The following is a 23,104-nucleotide window of genomic DNA, read 5'->3' as shown; positions in this document are numbered from 1 at the left end:
TCCCTTACCGTGTGTGCTGAGCCCCCCAACCAGGGGGGTATTAAATATTTGACGGTGGGTTTGAGATCGCCGGCAGTTTTTTCCATTATCGCGGAAAAAGAAAACTGGCGATCTCAAACCCGGCGAAATCCAAGGCATTTCGCCGGGCCACACCGTATTGTCGAAAAAAAAGATGGCTGGCCATCTTTTTTGAAAATACGGTTCCGGCCAGCTGTTGCGCCGCCGCCAAAATAGATCGCCGGCGACGTTCGATTATTCCCCTCTAGGCCTTCTCAAACCTATTCATAGCAGCTATATTGATGTTCAAGTGCCTGTTCTTTGTGGTCCTTGTTCACTGATTTATCAATAAATATGTATGAGCATAAAATGTATACTTGTGAAGGGGGGGTTTGTGGGAAGTGTGTGGGGGGGGGGGGGGGCAGATTTACATTGTAAAATGATGAACAACAGCCAAATATGCTTTTGTATGTTCTGTATTACAAGTTCAATAAAACAAATTTAAAAACAGCGTTGAAGAGGCAGCAGATCCAGATTAAGAGGACTAACCTTATAAAGCAGTAAAATATCATCAGCATTATATGTGGAAAGAGATACAGAACTTTTGAATAAGAGTGGCTGAAGGACTTAAACAACAGAGAGAAATAATAAGATCCCTGCGGAACTCCACACACTAAAGATTTAGTGGGAGAAGTAGAGGGGTTAAATGTAACGAAAAAAAGAACAATCTGTGAGAAATGAGCGAAACCATTGTAACGCAGTAACATAAATCCCCAGAGATTCTAATTGTAAAAGAATCAATGAATGATCTACTAAATCAAATGCTGCAGAAAGATCAAAGGACACAGTGGAGGAGTGGCCTAGTGGTTAGGGTGGTGGACTTTGGTCCTGGGCAGCTGAGGAACTGAGTTCAGTTCCCACTTCAGGCACAAGCAGTTCCTTCTGACTCTGGGCAAGTCACTTAACCCTCCATTGCCCCATGTAAGCCGCATTGAGCCTGCCATGAGTGGGAAAGCGCGGGGTACAAATGTAACAAAAATAAATATAATGACTGTCTATATGTGACCTAACCTCTCTAAGAACAGCCCTGAAACCCGATTGCCTGGGATGTAAAATTAATTTTTGCTCAACAAAATGATTGAGCTCTGAGAATACCATTTTCTCAACTACTTTTGATACAAAGCACAAGTTTGAGACAGGTCTATAATTAATGAGAAGAGATGGATCAAGAATGGGCTTTTTTCTGATATGTTCCAATTCTATTAACAACTCTTTGAGATATCTCCCCATCTTGACAATGAGTTTTCCTGTTAAAAGGACTCTCACTTTTGAATGAACCATCTCCATTTGTGTCTTAATACTGAATCACATGTCCGTTGATCACTGGATGCCAGATGATCACCAACTGCAACGTCACAAGCATTCTCCCTGTTCTTAAGCACCAAATCCAGTATCAGTCTCTCCCATGCGGGTTCCATGACAGTTGTTGAAACAGTTCAGTCTGTAGGGAATCCAAGATCTCCCTACTTCTAGATGACACTGCAGCCGGGGTGTCCCAATCATCATTCAGCAAATTGAAGTCACCTATCTATAGCACTTTCCCTTTCATTGTAATTTTGTGAATGGTTTCAACTAAATCTGTCTGCTTGTGAGGGAGGTCTGCAGATCACTCCCGTGTAAATAGATGTTCTGTTCCCTCTTCCCAGATTAACCCACAGTGCTTTCTCCATACCTCATAAGCCCTGCAATTCTGTCCTTCTCCCTTTCTTTCTGTCGTTTCCGTACTGAACAGATAATAGTCCCTTATCATTACATTCCAGTCACATTTAATTTTTTGCAGTTTTCTTAGATCTTTTTATTTTCTAACCAATTCTGACAGTGCGACTGAATTCTTGCCTGTAGTGTCCAGGTTGCCTGAAGGGATAACAAATTAATCTTCCTTCAAACCAATCAAATTTTAGACATGAAATGTGTTGAGTTCATTACATTGTGTTAACTGCTGTTGACTCCTAGAATGTGTCTTCTGAAGCTCTGCATTTCTGTTTCAGCGATTCACCGGAAACCAGATAGCAAAGATTTATAAGCAGAATCCTGCAGTCTACGTACAGTCTGAGGTTGGTTAAACTTAATTCCCTTTACTGGAAATCACGTGCCTTCTTAATTTTTGTTTCTGAGGACAGTTTGAAGCAGGGGCGTAGCTACGGGTGGGCCTGGGTGGGCCCAGGCCCACCCAATTTCAGCTCAGGCCCGCCCGGCCGCCCGCCCGCCCACCCAAGCGCACACACATTGCAGCAGAAACAGTACCCGCTCTGGCTCATCTGATCGCTCCAGACTCGCAGCGGCGAACTGGCGCGGGCGGCACCAGTAAAAGCATAAAGCAGCCAGGCTCTTCGACTCCGTCCGTCCTTCGTTTCCCTGCCTTCTCAGCGCATCCCGCCTTCCTCTGATGTCATTTCCTTTCGGGTGGGCGGGACGCGCTGAGAAGGCAGGGAAGCGAAGGACGGACGGAGTCGAAGAGCCTGGCTGCTTTATGCTTTTACTGGGCACCCGCGCCAGTTCGCCGCTGCGACTAGAGAAGGAGGGAAGGAACTGGAAGCCATTTAGAAAATCTTTTTCTACTCCCCCGCGCAGCCGTCGCCTTCACTCAAATCACAGAAAGCAAACCTGTGAGCTGCTGCCTGCGTCCACGTTGTCGTTCTAACTTCTTTATTGTTGGTGAGCAGAGGGAAGGATGGGATTGGGAGGGGTGGTGAGTACAGAGTACGGAGAATGGGGGACTAATGAAGTGGGTGAAAGATGGGGGGAGGAATTTAGGAGACTGGGTAAGGGAGAGACAGAGGGGGGACTAGGAGTGCTGGAAAGGGAATGAGAGGGAGATGGTCAAAGGGGAGAGAGGAGCATCGATGGCCATGGATGGGAGGACAGGGCCCAGGGAGAGAGGAGAAATTGCTGGACATGGAGGGGAGGGCAGGGGAGAGAGGAGGGTTGCTGGACATGGGTGGGTGGAGGAGATGGGATGGACGTGAAGGAAGGAGATGCACATGGATGGAGGGGAGAAAGAAGAAATTCTGGACATGGATGGAGGGGAGGGAAGACAGAGAAAGGAGATGCACATGGATGGAGTGGAAGGGAGAGAGAAGAAATGCTGACATGGATGGAGAGGAGGGAAGGGAGAGGAAGGAGATGATATGAAGGGAAAAGAAGAGAGGAGAAAAACTGCACATGGATGGAGAAAATAGGCAGAAGCTGGATCCACTGGACAGTCAAGTCTGCGGAGGACCAGAAATGAAGAAGAAAGGAGGAAAGGAAAGAAATAAATGGAAAGGAAGCCCTGGAAATGGAGTTAAGAGGACTTATAGCAGCAGAATCGGATACTGGGCCAGCATGATCAGAAAAACAAAGTCACCAGACAACAAAGGTAGAAAAAAATCATTTTATTTTCATTATAGTGTTTGGAATATGTCCACTTTGAGAATCAGGTGCTCAACATTAAAAGTTTATATTTATTTACTTATTATGGCATTTTATCCCACATTAAACATGAATTAGATTGGCACCTGGGATCATTTAATTTTATTTCCTGGAGAGAGTAATGCATTGCCTCCACCCCCAGGCTCTCTCCCCGGCTATAGCCAGCTCTGCAATTTTGAGGGGAGGTGGACCGGGGGGTGGGGGGGGGGGCGCAGAGGTGGACCAGGGAGAGAGCCTGTTGTTAAACATTTACCAGCAAACCACTGTCTAGTGCCCACCCATCCAACCTGTTGGCCCACCCAAAAATTGACTTCTGGCTACGTCACTGGTTTGAAGGAGTGGTATTTGCAAACATATTTGAAAATAATTTTAGCTGATGGTTAGGAGACACAAAATCATTATGCTTTACCTGTTACAAAAACACTGTTGCTTTACCATACGTTATAAATGAACTGTAGTAAATAGGCCCCATTATCTATAGAGCAAACAGCAGGAAATTTGGCTATTAACGTGAATTCATTATCTCCCTGATTCTGTAAAAGTTGCCAAAAATTGTTCATGCAAATGTAGGTGCATGACAAGCAATTTTTGGCACTAATTAGATCTAATTGGGACTTATGTGTGTAAATTTATTTTTTTAAATGTTTTTTATTAAAGGGTTTTTCATACACATAATACAAAAGTAAACACAAAATCAAACAAAAACAATAACCCCCCCCCCCCCCCGCAAGTAAACACAAAGAAAGATTAGAGTAACATTATCATAGTTCCATGGCAATACCTGGAGACAAATAGCATGGATGCACAAGGTCAACTAGTGCTATGTGGCTCCTGACAAAAGAGGTCTAAACGAGCCCAGGTCTTCAAGACAGACTTAATGCGTCGACGCCTATGGGCCAAAATGGTTTCATATTTCCTTATCACACATACGTAACTCCACCATTCATTATAATTTAGGTACACATTATTTTTCCAATTGGAGACAATTAAATGCAAAGCAGCAGCTAACAGTATGTTGAACAATTTCTTATCTGACTCCAGAAGGGAGATATTAGGACAAGATGCTCATAAGATCACAACCTCATAAGAGAGCGCTGTAGACTCAGGCAAGTGAAAAATAAGACACATTTTTGTCCAAATAAGTCGCCAGTAAGCTCTGACGTTTTTACAGAAGAAAACCATATGCGCTAATGATTCATCTCTTTCCTGACAAGACCAGCAGTTGAAGTTGACACTGTTAGTGATTCTTGCCACACGAGCAGGAGTCCAGTAGGCTCTGTGGAATATGAAATATGAGGATTGGGATATCGCTGCTGACTTAGTGGGACGCATGGAGTTAACCCAGAAAGTGTAAAGAATAACCATAAATAAGAGTGTTGGACGGAGAGAGGGAGGGCAGTGCGATGATGTATAACAAATTATACATTGTGCAGTAGACCAGCCGAAGCACGGTGGTATATCACTGAGCACTTACATATTGCTAGAATATAGTACAGACATATAACCATCTAGTGAAATGTATAGATGATTATAGATATAGAGCATAGCATAGAGAAAAAAAGAAAAAAAATTGCCTACAATGTAATAACGGTTTCTATAGTATTAATGTCTACATATAGTTGAAACCAGAACAATTTTGCTACCCCAGGTAGGATTCAGGTCTGTAGAATATGACACAATTCAGATGGTCAGATAAGGTTTTATGTTGAATCCTGATTGAGGCAATTTTGAGTTCAGATGTAATTGACTTTGCAGTGGTCTCAGTGATGAAATGAGATCTGTAAATTAGGGTGAAACCTCCTCCTCTTTTTCCCTCTCTGGTCCAATGTAGGATTTTGTATCCTGGTGGGCAAAGGTCCAGGATTATGGGATCATTTTGGTCATGAATCCATGTTTCGTTGATGAACAGTGAATCAATGGCTTCCTTTGTGATCCAGTCTGTTAGTGTTTCTGTTTTGTTTACGGCGGATCTGGCATTAATGTAACCTATTTTAATTATATGGTACGATTCTGCTATATTTGGGATTGTGGTGACTTTTATTAGTTGCCGTTTGTTTATTGGTTTAGATGTGTTAGATCCTTTTTTCCCAGTTTGTACAGTTTGATCGTAATCAGATGATTTTCTGTTGTAGGTTCTATTGTCGGTTTGATGGAAGTTGGTGTGTCTGGTTATTCATGGTTGGTTGTGTAGTATGGCTTTCCAGCCTTGCAGGTCCTATCTCAGATCCTTTTATATTGCGGGTGGTAGACCCAAGCAAAGTAGTGTTACCTCCCATGAAATATGTATCTCAGGTCCGACCACCGAGAATTCATACCCAGTGAGGGAGCACAGAGTATGGGGACTACATATAATTCTGTTAATGCTGTGCTAGTACCAAGACATACAAGTTATGTCATGCTAGAGTGCTGACTTTATATCCTGGGTGTTAATCATGTTTGAAGCAGTTAGCAGATGCACAGCAATCCTTGGAGATATTAGAACTTCATCTGTAGTTAAACATCTATGGGGTCTATTTACTAACCTGTGATAAAAATCAGCTACCTGTAATGTCTAAAATTAATGCACATTAATTGCCAATTTTACAGTTTAATTTCTTTTATTGATTTTCGATACAAATACAATCAAGAGCTCACAACATAACAACAAGTAACATTTTACAAAGTATGGCAATGGCCAATTTTGACACAATTTAACACTACAGCGACTGGGACTTAGAACACATTAATGCAGTTTTAGTAGGCAACACACTAGTACAGTTTCCCTTCTATATCAAAGTTTAAATACGTTTTAAAAATGTCTGAACATAATAATATCCCAGGTTCAATTACATTGATAGACAAATTGGCAGCAGGTGAAGACTGTCATCATCAGATCTATTCATTTTCTCTACCTGTTGCAGCACCATGGACTTACCTTGTGAGCACATTTATTGATGATATTAAGTAAAGCCAGTGCACATCCAGCACTAATGCATGGAATTTTGACATGAGCTAATGTGCATGCAAATGGGCCTTTTGCCCCACAAAATGTAAATTACTGTACCAGGTATTAATGCTGGATATCCTACCCAGTATTAATCACTAAGGGGATTAGCATACGCCATGTAAGAATATAGAGTTAACTAAAACTCAGGAGGTACAGGCAACCCAGTAATTTTATATGGGCCTTCCAAGCCCTTAAATCTCACTCTCATCTCCATCTCCACTCTCACAAAACAAAGTGGGCCTCTGGACAATTCCAGCACCTTCTGCCCCCATATTCAGATCAGGCCCTCAGCCCAACCAGTATTTCTCCGAGAAGTCAAAATTTGGGCCTTTAAGCATCCCTACTTAGATTCCACTCCCCCCCCCCCCCCCGCACCCTGGAAATAATATAGGGAGACAATTTCCAAAATGGCAGCACTAACATTTCCAAAACACGGAGGCTTATCTTATTATTCAGAGGGGAAGGGAGGGGCTAGAGGTCCATTTTGACTATGTGGGGTGGCCTAGAGGGGATGGAGGCTTGATTTGGACTCGTGGGGGTAGCCTGACTGGCCCTTTCACTTTGGATATTCAGTGCAGGGAAAACTGAGGTACCCAGTGCAGCATCATCATCATGACCACACCCTTCTTAGTGCAAGCATGTTAATGCTCCTGTGTTTTGCATCTCATTATTTTAGTGCACAAGGCATTAAATTTTGATGTGCTAGTTGTGTTAAAATGAGCTCTTTGATCTGCAGCTGCATTCTCATTTACCCACCATCACTTTTCCCTCTAAGCTGAGCAGGCGTCGTCCATCTACAGTCCTGCCAGTGGGAGGTGCTGTTTCATTATCACATTTTCAATAGTGAGAGACAGGCAAGCTCTGCAGGACTCCAGGAAGCCTAGCAATTGAAAGCAAAATATTAAAACAGCATCCTTTACAGGCAGCAATGCAGGTGGAGGACTCCCACTCAGCTTAGAGGGAACAGTGCCCACCATTAATGATTCTCCATGTTTGCCCTGAACCTTTGTGGCTGTGATGTTTTTGTCCCCAATCCTTTCTCTTGGGAGTCCATTCTATCCATGTACTACCCTTTCTTTGCAGAAATACTTTGTTATGATCCTCGCAAATATTGATGGTCTATCGACCAATGAGACAGTTAAGATCTGAAACAGCAATGAAATTATCTACGGAATGACAGTAACAAGATGGTGCAGAAACTCAAGCGACAGCTTTCTCGGTAGCTGGTCCACATTTGTAGAATGCATTACCAGGAACACTGAGATTGTGTCATTGTGTAGGACAGTTTAAGAAGTTTTTGGAAACTGACTTCTTTGTTAAAGTGTTCTGCTGAGGAGCAATGTTATCGGTCATATAAGCAGGAACATGAGATGATGATGAAACAGTGTTATAAATGGGCACTTGTTTTATTTGTTATATTTTATTATGTATCTTATTTGTGTACTCCGCTTAGATTTTAAGCGGAATAGAATTAAAAAAAAATAGAATCCTTGACCTTTAAAAGATATCTAGTTGTGTCTGGGCAAAGACTAATCTTTTTGCATCCTTTCTCTTCCAGAGAATCTCTTTGGTCAGTAGTTTTGCAGCGTCCCTTTTTCTAGGCGATTATGCACCTATTGACTACAGTGATGGTAAGTGATGTTTCTTGTGGGTTTATGAAATAGGTACTAACCCACAACCTGATACACAAAACTTACTCTGCTGAGAACGTTTGCCTTAGCCTGGATGTAGCCAGTCTAAAGCAAATGTTAAGTGAGTAATGCACAAAGGGGGTTTTCCATGGCTCTAATGTGTGCCATTAGCAGCCACCGAGAACCCATGCAAATACAGTGGTGGAAATAAGTATTTGATCCCTTGCTGATTTTGTAAGTTTGCCCACTGACAAAGACATGAGCAGCCCATAATTGAAGGGTAGGTTATTGGTAACAGTGAGAGATAGCACATCACAAATTAAATCCGGAAAATCACATTGTGGAAAGTATATGAATTTATTTGCATTCTGCAGAGGGAAATAAGTATTTGATCCCCCACCAACCAGTAAGAGATCTGGCTCCTACAGACCAGGTAGATGCTCCAAATCAACTCGTTACCTGCATGACAGACAGCTGTCGGCAATGGTCACCTGTATGAAAGACACCTGTCCACAGACTCAGTGAATCAGTCAGACTCTAACCTCTACAAAATGGCCAAGAGCAAGGAGCTGTCTAAGGATGTCAGGGACAAGATCATACACCTGCACAAGGCTGGAATGGGCTACAAAACCATCAGTAAGACGCTGGGCGAGAAGGAGACAACTGTTGGTGCCATAGTAAGAAAATGGAAGAAGTACAAAATGACTGTCAATCGACAAAGATCTGGGGCTCCACGCAAAATCTCACCTCGTGGGGTATCCTTGATCATGAGGAAGGTTAGAAATCAGCCTACAACTACAAGGGGGGAACTTGTCAATGATCTCAAGGCAGCTGGGACCACTGTCACCACGAAAACCATTGGTAACACATTACGACATAACGGATTGCAATCCTGCAGTGCCCGCAAGGTCCCCCTGCTCCGGAAGGCACATGTGACGGCCCGTCTGAAGTTTGCCAGTGAACACCTGGATGATGCCGAGAGTGATTGGGAGAAGGTGCTGTGGTCAGATGAGACAAAAATTGAGCTCTTTGGCATGAACTCAACTCGCCGTGTTGGAGGAAGAGAAATGCTGCCTATGACCCAAAGAACACCGTCCCCACTGTCAAGCATGGAGGTGGAAATGTTATGTTTTGGGGGTGTTTCTCTGCTAAGGGCACAGGACTACTTCACCGCATCAATGGGAGAATGGATGGGGCCATGTACCGTACAATTCTGAGTGACAACCTCCTTCCCTCCGCCAGGGCCTTAAAAATGGGTCGTGGCTGGGTCTTCCAGCACGACAATGACCCAAAACATACAGCCAAGGCAACAAAGGAGTGGCTCAGGAAGAAGCACATTAGGGTCATGGAGTGGCCTAGCCAGTCACCAGACCTTAATCCCATTGAAAACTTATGGAGGGAGCTGAAGCTGCGAGTTGCCAAGCGACAGCCCAGAACTCTTAATGATTTAGAGATGATCTGCAAAGAGGAGTGGACCAAAATTCCTCCTGACATGTGTGCAAACCTCATCATCAACTACAGAAGACGTCTGACCGCTGTGCTTGCCAACAAGGGTTTTGCCACCAAGTATTAGGTCTTGTTTGCCAGAGGGATTAAATACTTATTTCCCTCTGCAGAATGCAAATAAATTCATATACTTTCCACAATGTGATTTTCCGGATTTAATTTGTGATGTGCTATCTCTCACTGTTACCAATAACCTACCCTTCAATTATGGGCTGCTCATGTCTTTGTCAGTGGGCAAACTTACAAAATCTGCAAGGGATCAAATACTTATTTCCACCACTGTATATTACAGTGAGCTCATTAGTATTCTAATGAGCATTCTGGGCGATGCACAGCTTGAGAGCATCTAGCTATAAAGGTCAAATTTTACAGCTGATCTGGAGCTGTCAGATATACCCCCAAATTCCATAAAAGTCACGAAAAATTGTGTGCACAATTTAAATGAAAGCTTCTTAGCAAGCAATTTTATTGGTGCTGATTGGATTTAATTGAAATGTACGCATCTGTAGGTGCAGGATCCGCTCATAAATTTTACAATCTGGTCCAAAAAGGGGGCATAGCAATGGGAGGGTCATGGGCAGATCGGGAGCATTCCCACAATTTACAAGCATTGTTATAGAATAACGGGGACCAGCGCCTGATTTAGGCAACGGGGATGTACACCAAGGCTTCCTTGGTATAAATGGTTGTGCCTAAATCAGATTCATAGGGGTCGATATTCAAAGTGGTTTAACTGGGCAGGAGAGGCTTTGTCCAGTTAAATTGCCTATGCGGGGGCTCTCTGGGGATATTCAGCGGCACTTAAGCAGATAGTGACGCTTAGAGGGGCATAATCGAACGCGAACGCCCATCTCCATGGGCATCTATCTCCGAGAATGGGTACGTGAAGAGGCGGGACAAACCGTATTTTGTAAAAAAAAATGGGCGTCCATCTTTTTTCCGATAATACGGTTTGTGCCAGCCAAATGCATTGGATTTGTGTGGATTTGAGCTGGGCATTTTTGTTTTTCAGCGATAATGGAAACCGAAGGCGCCCAGCTCAAAAACCAACAAATCCAAGGCATTGGGTCATGGGAGGGGGCCAGGATTCATAGTGCACTGGTCCCCCTCACATGCCAGGACACCAACCAGGCACCCTAGGGGGCACTTGTAACAATTTAAAAAAAGTTAACTACCTCTGAAGTCCATAGCTCCCTTCCCTTGGGTGCTGAGCCCCCCAAATCCCCCCCAAACCCCACTCCCCACAACTCTACACCATTACCATAGCACTTATGGCTGAAGGGGGGCACCTAGATGTGGGTACAGTGGGTTTTGGGAGTGGTTTGGAGGGCTCCCATTTACTACCACAAGTGGAAGAGGTAGGGGGGGGATGGGCCTGGGTCCACCTGCCTGAAGTGCACTGCACCCACTAACAACTGCTCCATGGACCTGCATACTGCTGTGATGGAGCTGGGTATGACATTTGAAGCTGGCATACAGGCTAGAAAAAAAAGTTTTTAAAGTTGTTTTTTTTGTGTGGGAGGGGGTTAGTGACCATTGGGGGAGTCAGGGGTAGTCATCCCCGATTCCCTCCGGTGGTCATCTGGTCATTTAGGGCACTTTTTTGGGACTTCTCGTGAAAATAAAGGGTCCAGAAAAAGTGACCCAATTCGCGCTAAAAACACCTTGCTTTTTTCGATTATTGGCCGAGGACGGCCATCTCTCCTCGGCTGATAAACATGCCCCAGTCCTGCCTCCGACACGCCCCCGTCAACTTTGGCTGTTTCCGCAACAGATTGCAGTTGAAGACGACCAAAATCGGCTTTCGAGTATACCGATTTGGGCACCTTTGCGAGATGGGTGCCCATCTCCCGATTTGGGTTGAAATATGTGCGTCTTTCTCTTTCGAAAATAAGGCGGTTAATATTCCCTCTAAACACCTAAGCCAAAACCAGTTATGTTGCGGGTCATTCAGGGGCAGAGTTGGCACTTAACCAGACAAATTGGATCGCATAAAACACACTCCTTTCTTTTCTTGAACTTATCCCATTGAGAGCTGAATACTGGCCCTTAACCACATAAGTGCTGGTGATCTGCACAAACCTGGATGTTCAATACTGGTGGCCATACATGGCCCACTATTGAATATCTAGGGTAAAGCCAGTGGCAGTAATAAAATCGCAGCCTGCCGCAGGCTCAATATCTAACCATAGGGTTTTGTATAATAAGTCATCTTGTTGGTTGAGCTACATTTTGATTAAAAATTTTAATTGCGATTATTAAAGATATTTAACTTATTTCCCACTGCAGCTCCCTGTGACTCCAGGCAAGTCACTTAACCCTCTATTGTCCCAGATACCTGAGTATAATATGTAAAGTACTTTGATTGCAATCAAACAAAAGTAGTATATCAAATCTCATTCCCTTTCCCTTCAGGACTGATAATCTCTCTGCCTCCCACTTCCCAGAATCAACATTTCTCCCGTTCTCTTCCTTCCCTCCCTCTTCCTCCAGGTCCATTATCTCTCTTTCTTTCTTGGGTCCATTATCCCTCTCTCTTTCCCTCCTCCTTCCTCCCTCCCCTTCACCCACTATGAGCAGTGACACAAATTTGGTGGTGAGCAGCACCAAGCTCTTCTCATGGCTGCTGGAGCTCATTGCCTCAGCTATAGCTTCCACTGCTGTCCCTTCCAGTTCTGCTCGTGGGCGTGCAGCTCACTCCCCTCCCTCCACGTGGGATTTGGCATCTGCCCTCCTCTCAATCCCTCCCACACCAGTCTACCTTAAAGGTGGTCTTCTGTTGGTCTCCAGCAGTGGCAGTGTTGCACATACGCTGTCTGTGGCCTGCTCCAAAATTTTCCCTCTGGTCCTTCCTGCCTCCTCTGACATCACTTTCTGTTTTTGCATGGGCAGGACGGGTCAGAAGGAAAGCTTCAGATCAGGTGCAGGTGGTGTATGTGAAGTGCTGCTGCTTCTAGGGACCAACAGAAGACCACCTTTAAGGGAGACCAGCATGATGGGAGGGGGGTGATGTTGAATCATGTGTGGAGGGAGAGATGCCAGATTGCTCTGAGGAGAGGGGTTGGCAAAGGAAGCTAGCGGAAGAGATGTTTGGAGGAGACATGATTAATTTTTTTAATTGCGATTTATTTTTTGATCATGATGAATAATTAATACATTAATTGCAGAGTTAACTGCGAATAACTTGCAGCCTTACGTTTTGGTACCACTGCAGTGTAGTATCCTTGCTAGTCTTACATACGCAAATCCTCATTTTTTTGACCCAGTTCTTTTGTCAAATGACTTCTGATATGTGCGCTTGCTAAGTATATGTTCCTTTTTTAGCTGTCCTCTATGTATTTTATAAAAGTGAATCTTTTATCATTCACATGGATATAAATGTCTTTTTTCTGACTAGATGCCCTGTACAAAATTATGCCCTGTGTGAACAATGTACCTTTTGTAAAGGTTACTTGTCTTGTATTCAACTATCTTGTTTCCTGTACAGCTGTACAGAGTGACAAGTTCATCTGGTTTCATTGCTTGTTCGGCCAAATTCTCCCAGAGTGCAAAGCAAGACGCAAGCACTTAGAGAATGAAATATAGTGAGTGTGAGATGCTAGTTGCAAATGGAGATTCTGAGCATTCTTTTTGCATGAAAAGTACATGGATGCAGATTTCTGACTGGATGAGGAAGAATTAACTTTTGTTGAATGTCTCAAAAACTGAACTTTTGTTAGTAAGTCTTAATTAGAACCTGGATGTTAATTATCTAATGGTTCAATTAAGATTTCTTGCCAGATGTGAAGTTTAGGAGTGCTGTTGGATTTAGGCTTAAAATTTAGGCCACAAATATTTGTACCTTTGTATACAAAATACTATACGGAATGGCACCCAATTATATGCAAAATTTGATAGATCTCCCAACTTGTAATTCATTCTTACTGTGGAACTTACTACTGCAAGACATAAGATTAATAACAGAATATCTGTATTTCAGATGCTCAATTAAATCTTGGTTATTCTCAGGAAAACTAACCCCACATCTACACAAGATATGGAAGATAAAACATGAACCACCTGCTAAACCTAGCAGAACACTCACATGGAACCTAAACTTGTCTTGATAAAAATGGCAAAGGGTCTACATTATAGACTATGAGTTCCAAAGGCTATCAAGTTTCATATTAAATATGATCTTACATAAACAATCATGCTCAACCATGTCTAGCTAGTTAATAAGATGTAATATAATATTGTTTACTATATACTGAACACTTCCACTGTAAGTTATTACTAATTAATGTTAGCTAATCTTTTCTTAACATAATGTTAAATGTAAATTGCTTAGAACTTGTCGGTAAAGTGGGTTATAAATGCCAAATTAAATTAAATAATTAAATTCTCCTAACTTTAAGAAAATAAGATACAAATCTATATTCAGCAACAGTTTCTCATACTCAGGCACAAAATGGTGAAATTCACTTCCAAAGGAAATAAGACACTTTAGCAATTACTTGCCTTTCTGCAAATCTTTAAAAACCTTCCCGTTTAAAAGGTTTCTACCTCGAGATGCCAAACAATCTTAACGTTACCACATGTTCATAATAGCCACTGTATTTAACATATTTACTCACATTTTGTAACTCTTAAATATTGTTTATTGTAACATTATTTTATCTAATGCATGTAAGCCACATTGAACTGATATTGTTTTCAGATAGTGTGGGATATAAGCATGAATTATAAATAAATAATAAATTAAGGCTGTTGAGTAAGTTGAAACCTTTATTACCCACTGAGGATTTTAGGTCAGTGTTGCAGGCCATTGTCCTCAGTGGCATTGATGATTATAATTACAACATTTTTTAAAAAAAAGCTTGTGAGCCCGTTTCAGTACTGTCAATCATTTGCCTTTAAAGCTTAAAGGACCTATTTCAATTTTTATTCTGTTTTACATTTAGCATAGAAAGGTATTTTTGGCCAAACCTAACCACAAACCAACACGACATATAATATGAAAGCAATGACTACATGCCTCACACCACTCAAGTGGATAGAGCACTGTATGTCTCTTGAATGACTCCCGACACCTTCTGCATAAAAAAAGGCGTTTCAGTCAGACCAGACCAGCCTCCAGGGATTAGCAAGCAGCTGAAGAACTAAATCTTAATGTTTCCATGGGATCCACCTTGATGGCTAAATGTAAATTGGAATTAAAATTGAAATAGGTCTTCTAAGCTTCGAAAGCAAATGATTGACAGTCTTGAAAAGGGCTTGGGTTTGAAATAGCTGGGCTATAAGAAACCCAATAGCTCATTCATATACCTTTCTGATGCCTCCTAGCTTTCTGTGTCCTTTTATTAGTAAAGTTTGCTGATTTTGAACTACTGCTTGTTCTTTACTTCCTCTTTTTTTTGCTATTTGATACTCTGAAGGCTGACATGCCTAATGTAGCACCCGATTGAGCAAAGCTGTTCTTCAGCTCTGTATCTGGAAAGAAAACTCTTGATAAATCAGACCTGTAGTATTTTTATCTTTCATGTATGTACCTATAGTATTTACTATGTAATTGATTGTATTGTCTTAGTTATTGGTTCATTCTTGTTTTTGTAACTCGCTCGGAGCTGATCCTGTTATTAGCCGAATTAGCGGGATATAAGCAGGGCCGCCGAGAAACAGAGCTGCCCCCTCCATTTGGGCCGCTGCCGCCCCCTTAGCTTCCTGCGTCTGCTCCTCCCTCAGTCTGACACTGTCCTGCTCCTGTGTGCTGGGACCCGGGTTAGCGTGTTAACGCAATCACCCAGGAGCAGGAGAGAGAGAGAGACCGAGGGAGCAGAACCTTCTGCCTGCCTCTGGAAGTCTTGCCGGCACCAGATCCCTGTTGGAGGCTGGGCCTGGAGAATCTTGCCCCCCCCCCCTTCGGCGGCCCTGGATATGTCCAATGTAATGCAGCAAGTTGTCTTTTTGGCACCATGGCAGTGTAGTATCCTCAATGTTGCAATGCTACTCTTTTATAGGCTCTGGAATGAATTTTCTGCAGATTCGTGAAAAAGTCTGGTCACAGAGCTGCCTCCATGCTTGCGCACCTGAATTAGAGGAGAAGCTTGGGCCAGTGGTACCATCCAGCTCAGTACTGGTATGTGGTCAGTTTCTGGCGTGTAACTGCATTGAACAGATGTTTCTCTTTGTAATGCAAAATGCAGATTGAATTTTTGTTTTTTATATTGCATCCCTTTTTTTTTTAGCTTATATATTCCTTTCTAAATCATGTGTATTTTCGAAAGGACACCTTTAACAAAACCAGACCTTGCTAGAAGAAGAGTTTAGTGAAGACATTCAATTATTTATTTTGGGCCTGATATTCAAAGGATATGTACTCCTAACTTTGGTCTGCTTTTACAAAGCAGTTCTACCCATTAGCAATGCACTGAATTTGAAGGAGTCCATTCAATTTCCACGGGCTTCTTCGCATTCAGCACACTCTAAACTATACTGCTGCTTTGTAAAAGGAGCCCTTTGAGAGTTATGCTCCATAAATTGACTCCTTTGAAAATTAAACTAGGACCGCGTGCATTTGTTTTTACTCAAAATTTCACTAAATTCTTAAATTTAGGAGCATAAAAAGTGGGTGGCAACAAGGAAGGATTTAGGGCGGGGAAAAGAAGTTAGGTGCTTAGCACTGATTATTTGTGCGAGGCTCATAAATCTAGACAAACGAATGGCAGGCCTAAATTTATGAGCATAATTTTTAAACTCCCAAAGTAAGATGAATTTTCAGCTGAGCATAATTTAGGAGTATAAATTTAGGAGCTCGGCTTTTTTTTTTTTATTATCAGACCCTGTAAAAGGAGCCCTAAGTAAATTAATTAAAAAGTGGCACTACTGATTAGCGTGCGCTGAGTGTGAGGAAGCCCTTGGGAACTGAATGGGCTTCTTTGCCTTCAGCGCGCCTCTAATCGGTAGCGCTGCCTTTTTAAAAAGGCATACCATATAGAACAACAATTATAAATGTATACATCTCCCACATCTTTACTCATCCATTTTTATAATATCTGCTTGCTTTAAACTCTAATACGTTATTCAACATCTCTATTTAACAATAAGTGATTACGTTCCAATCTATCACCACCAAGAACGATTTATTGTAAGCCACGTTGAGCCTGCAAAGAGGTGGGATAATGTGGGATACAAATGCAATAAATAATAATAATAATAAAAGGAGCCCGTAGATTTTAGTACATGCTTCACTAAGAAAAAAAAAACCTGAAGTGAGTTCAGGTTTTTTTTTTTAGTGTTTTTGGTTTGTGTTCATTGCACTGCATACCTGAGCCCATCTTAGTTTGTTAACACAGAAGGACTGGATTGCTGTGGCCCTTAGAAATCAGTATCAGAAAACAACAGGGAGAGAATATTGTGTTGTGCATGATATACTGAGATATAGGGGGTGCTCATACCCAGAGGGTTTGGTTAAAATGAATGCACCACTGTAGAATGTTGCATGTGGTCTAAAAGAATCCTGTGTTTGCTTACAGTTGTAGTAATGTATGACTCTTCTGCTGCTTGCGCTCTAGTGGACATTGGTGTTTCCAAAATCTGGAAGCTTGTAGCATCTGTTAGACGACTCCATAATGCACTGTTTGTAAGCTCAGGAGAGGGTTACTGCTTTAAGGACCCAAAATAGCAGCCCAGTATTGAGATATGGTGTTCTAATGCTGACTTTGTGCTGTTTCTCCATAGGGCTCCGTTTCCTTGTATTACGTTCAACGTTATGGCTTCTCAGCAGACTGTAAAGTTGTTGCATTCACGGGAGACAATCCAGGTGAGAAGCTAAAACACACGGTGTTCTATAAAATCTTCAGGTTCTATTATTGTCTGTACATCTCTTGGAGTTTTGCTAATCCACAGATTATCTCTGTCAGGTGACATAACGTTAATAATGTTATATTTGGCACTACTGCTCTATGTATGTTTTCTTTTCCAGTAGTGTTATTGTAACGAGTAATTCTTGCAGTTTTTCTAGTAGCCTTAAAGGGTCAGGTTTCCATTAAAAGGGAATGAGACTTTCAGATGGTAACCGTGTTCTGACATACCGCTGCTAGTACCATGGGATTTCCTCATACCGCACGTGAATATGGATCTTACCTGTAAAACAGTGGTTCTCTACCTAGTCCTCAGGGCACACCCAACCCTCTGGTTTTCAGACTATCCACCGTGCATATGCGTGAGATTATTAGCAGATACCACCTCCACTGTATGGAAATCTATCTCATGCGTATTCATGCATCAGAACTGGTTTCTCCAATCTGGTTACTTTAATTTATATTAACAATATTGAATGAATGTTTTATATGTACTATTCTATTTTTATGCACCTGCTACAAAATTATATATTTCTCCTAATTCACTTGATTTTTTACCTTTCATATCTAATTTAAGTGATATTTTCATGTATCTTGATTGTACCACTCCTTTGTATTATCATTCTGTTAATGGTGATCACCATTGCGGCATAATGTAAGCCACATTGAGCCTGCAAATAGGTGGTAAAATGTGGGATACAAATGCAGCAAATAAATAAATATATTCATATTCATATTCAACCTGACTGGCTGGGTTGGAAACCATGATCTAAAGCAATGCTTGGGTGATACTAAGGGGTGAAGTTTTCAGCGTGGGCTACCGTTAAACATAAAGTAGAACCCTGTGCTAAAATAGCATCACTTGTAGTAAAATAACTCGTCTTAATGGTAGCCCACATTGATAACTTCCCCCCTAAGTTCCATTATTGAGAGATTAGCAAGGAATCATTATTAAATGTTAACAAGATGGAATTGTTTTCCATCTGTAACTGGTCCAGCAGTTTCCTCCTCCATCTTTGTGTTCCAGCTGAATTGGAACCAGCGCCAGGGTCTGGCACCATGAGCCTTCAGCATAACACCAAGGGGGTTTTCTCTAATTTTACATTCCAACCCAGCTTCCTTTGTGCATTCCTTGCACTATCAGCCCTTGCCTGAGAGCCATGATCCATGGGCTGAAATCCGGTAATCAGGGACATTAAATCCAGCCACTAGTTGTTACCATTTTGCAATGATTTTATGGCTTCTCCCCTAGCACAGAGGCTGTGAGGGCTCCGTTCATATTATCCCCATGTAATACCCCATGATATGGCTATTGCTAAGACAGCAGTGATAGACTTTTCCAGAGGTCCTGAGGGGAGGGAGGTCCCTGCTAGTGGGCTGGAGAGTGAAAGTTTTGGAGGCCTGGCCAGGGGAAGGGTTGGTAGAGAAGTTGTAGAGATAGATTGGTTCCCTGTGGTGAGTGACAGCAAGGGTGGAGTTGGAAAAATAATAAAAGGAGCCAGGAGTGAGGTACACAAGGTCTTCGGTTGCCTGTACCCCCGCTAGGACCCTTGGAAGTGTTGGGGGATTCTGGAGTGAAAGATATAAATGTAGGCTGAGTAAAGGAGTAGTTGATGCCCCTTTAAGTGGCAACTGAGAAGGAGGCAGAGCTTCAGGTGGAAGCAGGAACCAGAGCAGGGGAAGCCTGTTCAAGGCCGGGGTGCAGCCCTGCGAGGTGAATCGCTGGAAGAAGGACAGCATAAAGAGTCTGTGCCTGAAGAAGTTGGATTGGTATCAGGAGTAACAGAAGCAGCCTTGGGTTTATTACTGGCACAACAGGATGGGTAAAGGACAGGAGCCTATGTAAATATGTACAGTTTTGGAATACTCAAAAGAGTGAAGTGGAGTAACTAAGATTATCACGAATAGTCTTGGGTGGACAATATACGTTAAATGAAACTGTTGGAGTGCTGAGTGATTTATGGCATCAGAAAAGGACGCTTGCTTCCGGACTAAGAAGGGAGTACCGCTAGTGAGTCGCTCTTAAGCTCCCAATACTCCGGATCTCTATTCCAGACCATTGAACCACTCCCAGGCTCAACTGTAGGCAAATTAGGACTTGAGTGCAGTGTGCGTGTGGGCCCCTGTGACACTGTGATTGGAGAGAACGTGTGGATTATACCTGTGACCCGGGTTGGAGGTTGGAGCTGAGCTAGTAGCGTCAAGACTAAGGTTACACCCAGCTTCAGCCTACCTAGGAAGCAGAAGCCTAAAGTGGGAATTGAATCCAGGCCCATACCACTGTCATTGAGCCACTGAGCTAGCCAGATAGGGGCCTTCTTAAAAGCTAACATTTACAATTTCAATTTGATGTTTTTTTAACAACTAATTCCAGTTTAGTGGAAATGTTTCTGAATATGGGACATCTTTGCTCCTTTTAGCTACTTTGTTCTATTGGGGCTGTATTTGAAGAGTCGCTGACTCAGCAGAATACAGGGCTAATTTTTGAAAGAGAAAAACGTCCAAAAAATGCCATAATGCAGCATTTGGATGGATTTCTTCTCAAAAATGTCCAAATCGGTATTTTTGAAACCTGTTTTGCAGCCGTTTATCTATGCATTTCATCTGCAGTGTGTCCAAATCACAAGGGGGCATGTCGATAGTATTGCAGAGGCATGATTAGGGCGGGCTTTGGACGTTTTACAGCCATAATGGAACAAAACAAAAATGTGTAGGGCTAAAACGTCAACGTTTTGATCTAGACCTGTTTTAATACCAAATAAAGCACAAAAAGGTGCCCAAATGAACAGATGACCACTGGAGGGAATCAGGAATGACCCTCCGCCTTTACTCCCCCAGTGGTCACTGACCCCCCCCCCCCTTCCCACTCCCCAAAGATGGCTTCATTTTGTGTGTTTTGCACTTGGACTTTTTTTTAATGGACCAAAAAAATAAACGCACAGAGCACAAAACCATACCGCACCGACCCAACATAAAAATACCTGGACACTTGCGACACAATGTAACCAAAGACCGTAACGGACATTACCTGACTCTTCTTCCCCCTTTCCCTCTCTAAGTTCCCACCAATTGTACCTACCATACATGTACCTCATTCTACCACAATATCACTTTGTATTCATTCATACCATGTATTTATTCAGACCGGAATCGGCTAATGCAGTTAACGGTTATATGTAAGCCACATTGAGCCTGCAAAAAGGTGGGGAAATGCGGAATACAAATGTAACAAATAAATAAATCTAGATTTGCTGTTTCAAAAATGGCTCTATTTCCTATTCGGATTTGGGACACTGAGCGCAAAACGTCCAAAGTCTGACTTAGGCGTCATATCGAAAATGCCCCTCCACATTAACTAGCTAGCTGCTATCTAGCCACTAGGTTGAAATTGAAAATCAGCCTAAACTTAGCTGGTTAGATTTAAGCTGAATATTGTGTTGAAATTTGATACTGGGTCAGACCAATGGTCCATCTAGCCCAGTATCCCGCTTCCAACAGTGGCCAAGCTAGGTCACAAGTACCTGGCAGAAACCCGAATCATGGCAAAACTACATCCTACCAATCCCAGGGCAAGCAGTTGCTTTCCCATGTCTGTCTCAATAGCAGACTATGAACTTTTCCTCCAGGAACTTGTCCAAACCTTTTTTAAACCCAGATACACAAACCGCTGTTACTACATCCTTCAGCAAAGAGTGCCAGAGCTTAACTATTCGTTGAGTGAAAAAATATTTCCTCCTATTTGTTTAAAAGTATTTCCATGTAACTTCCTTGAGTTTCCCCTAGTCTTTGTACTTTTGGAACGAGTAAAAAAATGGATTTACTTCTACTTGTTCTACACCACTCAGGATTTTGCAGACCTCAATCATATCTCCCCTCATCCATCTCGTTTCCAATCTGAAGAGCCCTCTTTAGCCTTTCCTCATATGAGAGGCGTTCCATCCCCTTTATCATTTTGGTCGCTCTTCTTTGAACTTTTTCTAATTCCGCTATATCTTTTTTGAGATACGGCGACCAGTTGTACTCAAGGTGAGGTTGTACTATGGAGAGGTACAGAGGTATTATAGTATTTTCGGTCTTATTCACCATCCCTTTCTTAATAATTCTTAGCATCCTGTTTGCTTTTTTGGTCGCCACTGAACATTGAGCAAAATATTTCAGTGTATTATCTACAAGGACACCTAGATCTTTTTCTTGGTTGCTGAAGCCTAGCATCAGGTAACTATGATGTGGATTATTCTTTCCAATGTGCATCACCTTGCATTTAAATTTCATCTGCAATTTGGATGCCCAGTCTTCCAATTTCCTAAGGTCTTCCTGCAATATTTCACAGTCCGCATCTGTTTTAACAACCTGGAATAGTTTTGTGTCATCTGCAAATTTAATCATCTCACTCGTCGTTCCGATTTCCATATCATTTATAAATATGTTAAATAGCACCGATCCCAGTACAGATCCCTGTGACACTCCACTGTTTATCCTCCTTCATTGAGAGAAATTACCATTTAACCCTATCCTCTGTTTTCTGTCCAATAACCAATTCCTAATCCACCCCCAGAACATTTCCTCTTATCCAATGACTCTTTAATTTTCTCAGGAGTCCCTCATGGGGATCTTTTATCTAAAGCTTTCTGAAAATCTAGATACACTACATCAACTGGAGCACCTTTATCCATACATTTATTCATGCCTTCAAAGAAATGAAGCAAATTGGTGAGTCAAGACTTCCCTTGGCTGAACCCATGCAGACTCTGTCCCATTAAAGCATGTTTGTCTATATGTTCTGTCATTTTATTCTTTTTATTTTGCCTGGCACTGACATCAGTCTTACTGGTCTGTAATTTCCCGGATCACCGCTGGGACCCTTTTTAAAAATTGGTGTCACATTGGCCAATCTCCAATCTTCAGGTAATACAGACGATTTTAACAACAGGTTACATATTACTAACTGCAAAACAGCAATTTCATGCTTGAGTTCTTTGACTAGCCTTGGATGCATACCATCCAGGCCAGGTGATTTACTACTTTGTCGATTTGGCTCAGTACATCTTCCATGTTCACCAAGATTTCTTTCAGTTCCTTTGCATCATCACTCTTGAAAACCATTTCCGGTGCAGGCAGATCTCTTACATCTTCTTCCGTAAAGACCGAAGCAATGAATTCATTCAATTTTTCCGCTATGGCCTTGTCCTTCCTGAGTACCCCTTTTGCTTCTTCGTGATGTAACAGTCTCATGGCTTCCCTCACAGGCTTTCTGCTTTTGATGTACCTGAAAAAGTTGTTACTGTGAGCTTTAGCATGAGTGGCAAGTTTCTCTTCATATTCTCTTTTAGCCTTCTTTATTAATGCTTTGCTTCTGACTTGCCAGTGCTTATATTGCTTATTTTCTTCATTTGGGCCCTTGGAGTTAGGGGTAAATCTTCTGAAAACGGGCAGCTCCTCATATAGATCAGCTATGTTGTTGGGGCTTCAATGCCCTCTCTTGAACTTCAAAGAGACAATGATGTGGTCAGACCATCCTACCCAGTTGAACATCAGTATCCTCCTGGCTTCCCCTCACCTGCCATTTATTTATTTAATTTAATGTTCTTATATATTACAGCAAACCCAAGATCCGTATCTCTGATTCTATAGTGTCTTTGCTTTCACTACTGACAGCCTTCCTGCTTACTGCT

General features: G+C 42.3%; 1 protein-coding gene across 2 annotated transcripts in view; it reads left to right on the top strand.

Moving 5' to 3' along the window:
• Nucleotides 1-23,104, top strand: part of XYLB (xylulokinase) — a 200,881-nt gene that overhangs the window by 65,594 nt on the left and 112,183 nt on the right. For both annotated transcript variants that reach the window (XM_030198171.1, XM_030198180.1), the window contains 4 exons: nt 2,046-2,111; nt 8,013-8,085; nt 15,591-15,709; nt 17,311-17,392. In XM_030198171.1, the coding sequence (XP_030054031.1) occupies nt 2,046-2,111; nt 8,013-8,085; nt 15,591-15,709; nt 17,311-17,392 (340 nt within the window). The remainder of the gene's footprint in view (nt 1-2,045; nt 2,112-8,012; nt 8,086-15,590; nt 15,710-17,310; nt 17,393-23,104) is intronic.

Source organism: Microcaecilia unicolor, chromosome 1 (genome assembly GCF_901765095.1).
Source record: "Microcaecilia unicolor chromosome 1, aMicUni1.1, whole genome shotgun sequence".
Taxonomy (NCBI): domain Eukaryota; kingdom Metazoa; phylum Chordata; class Amphibia; order Gymnophiona; family Siphonopidae; genus Microcaecilia; species Microcaecilia unicolor.
This window is presented reverse-complemented; position numbering and strand designations above follow the sequence as displayed.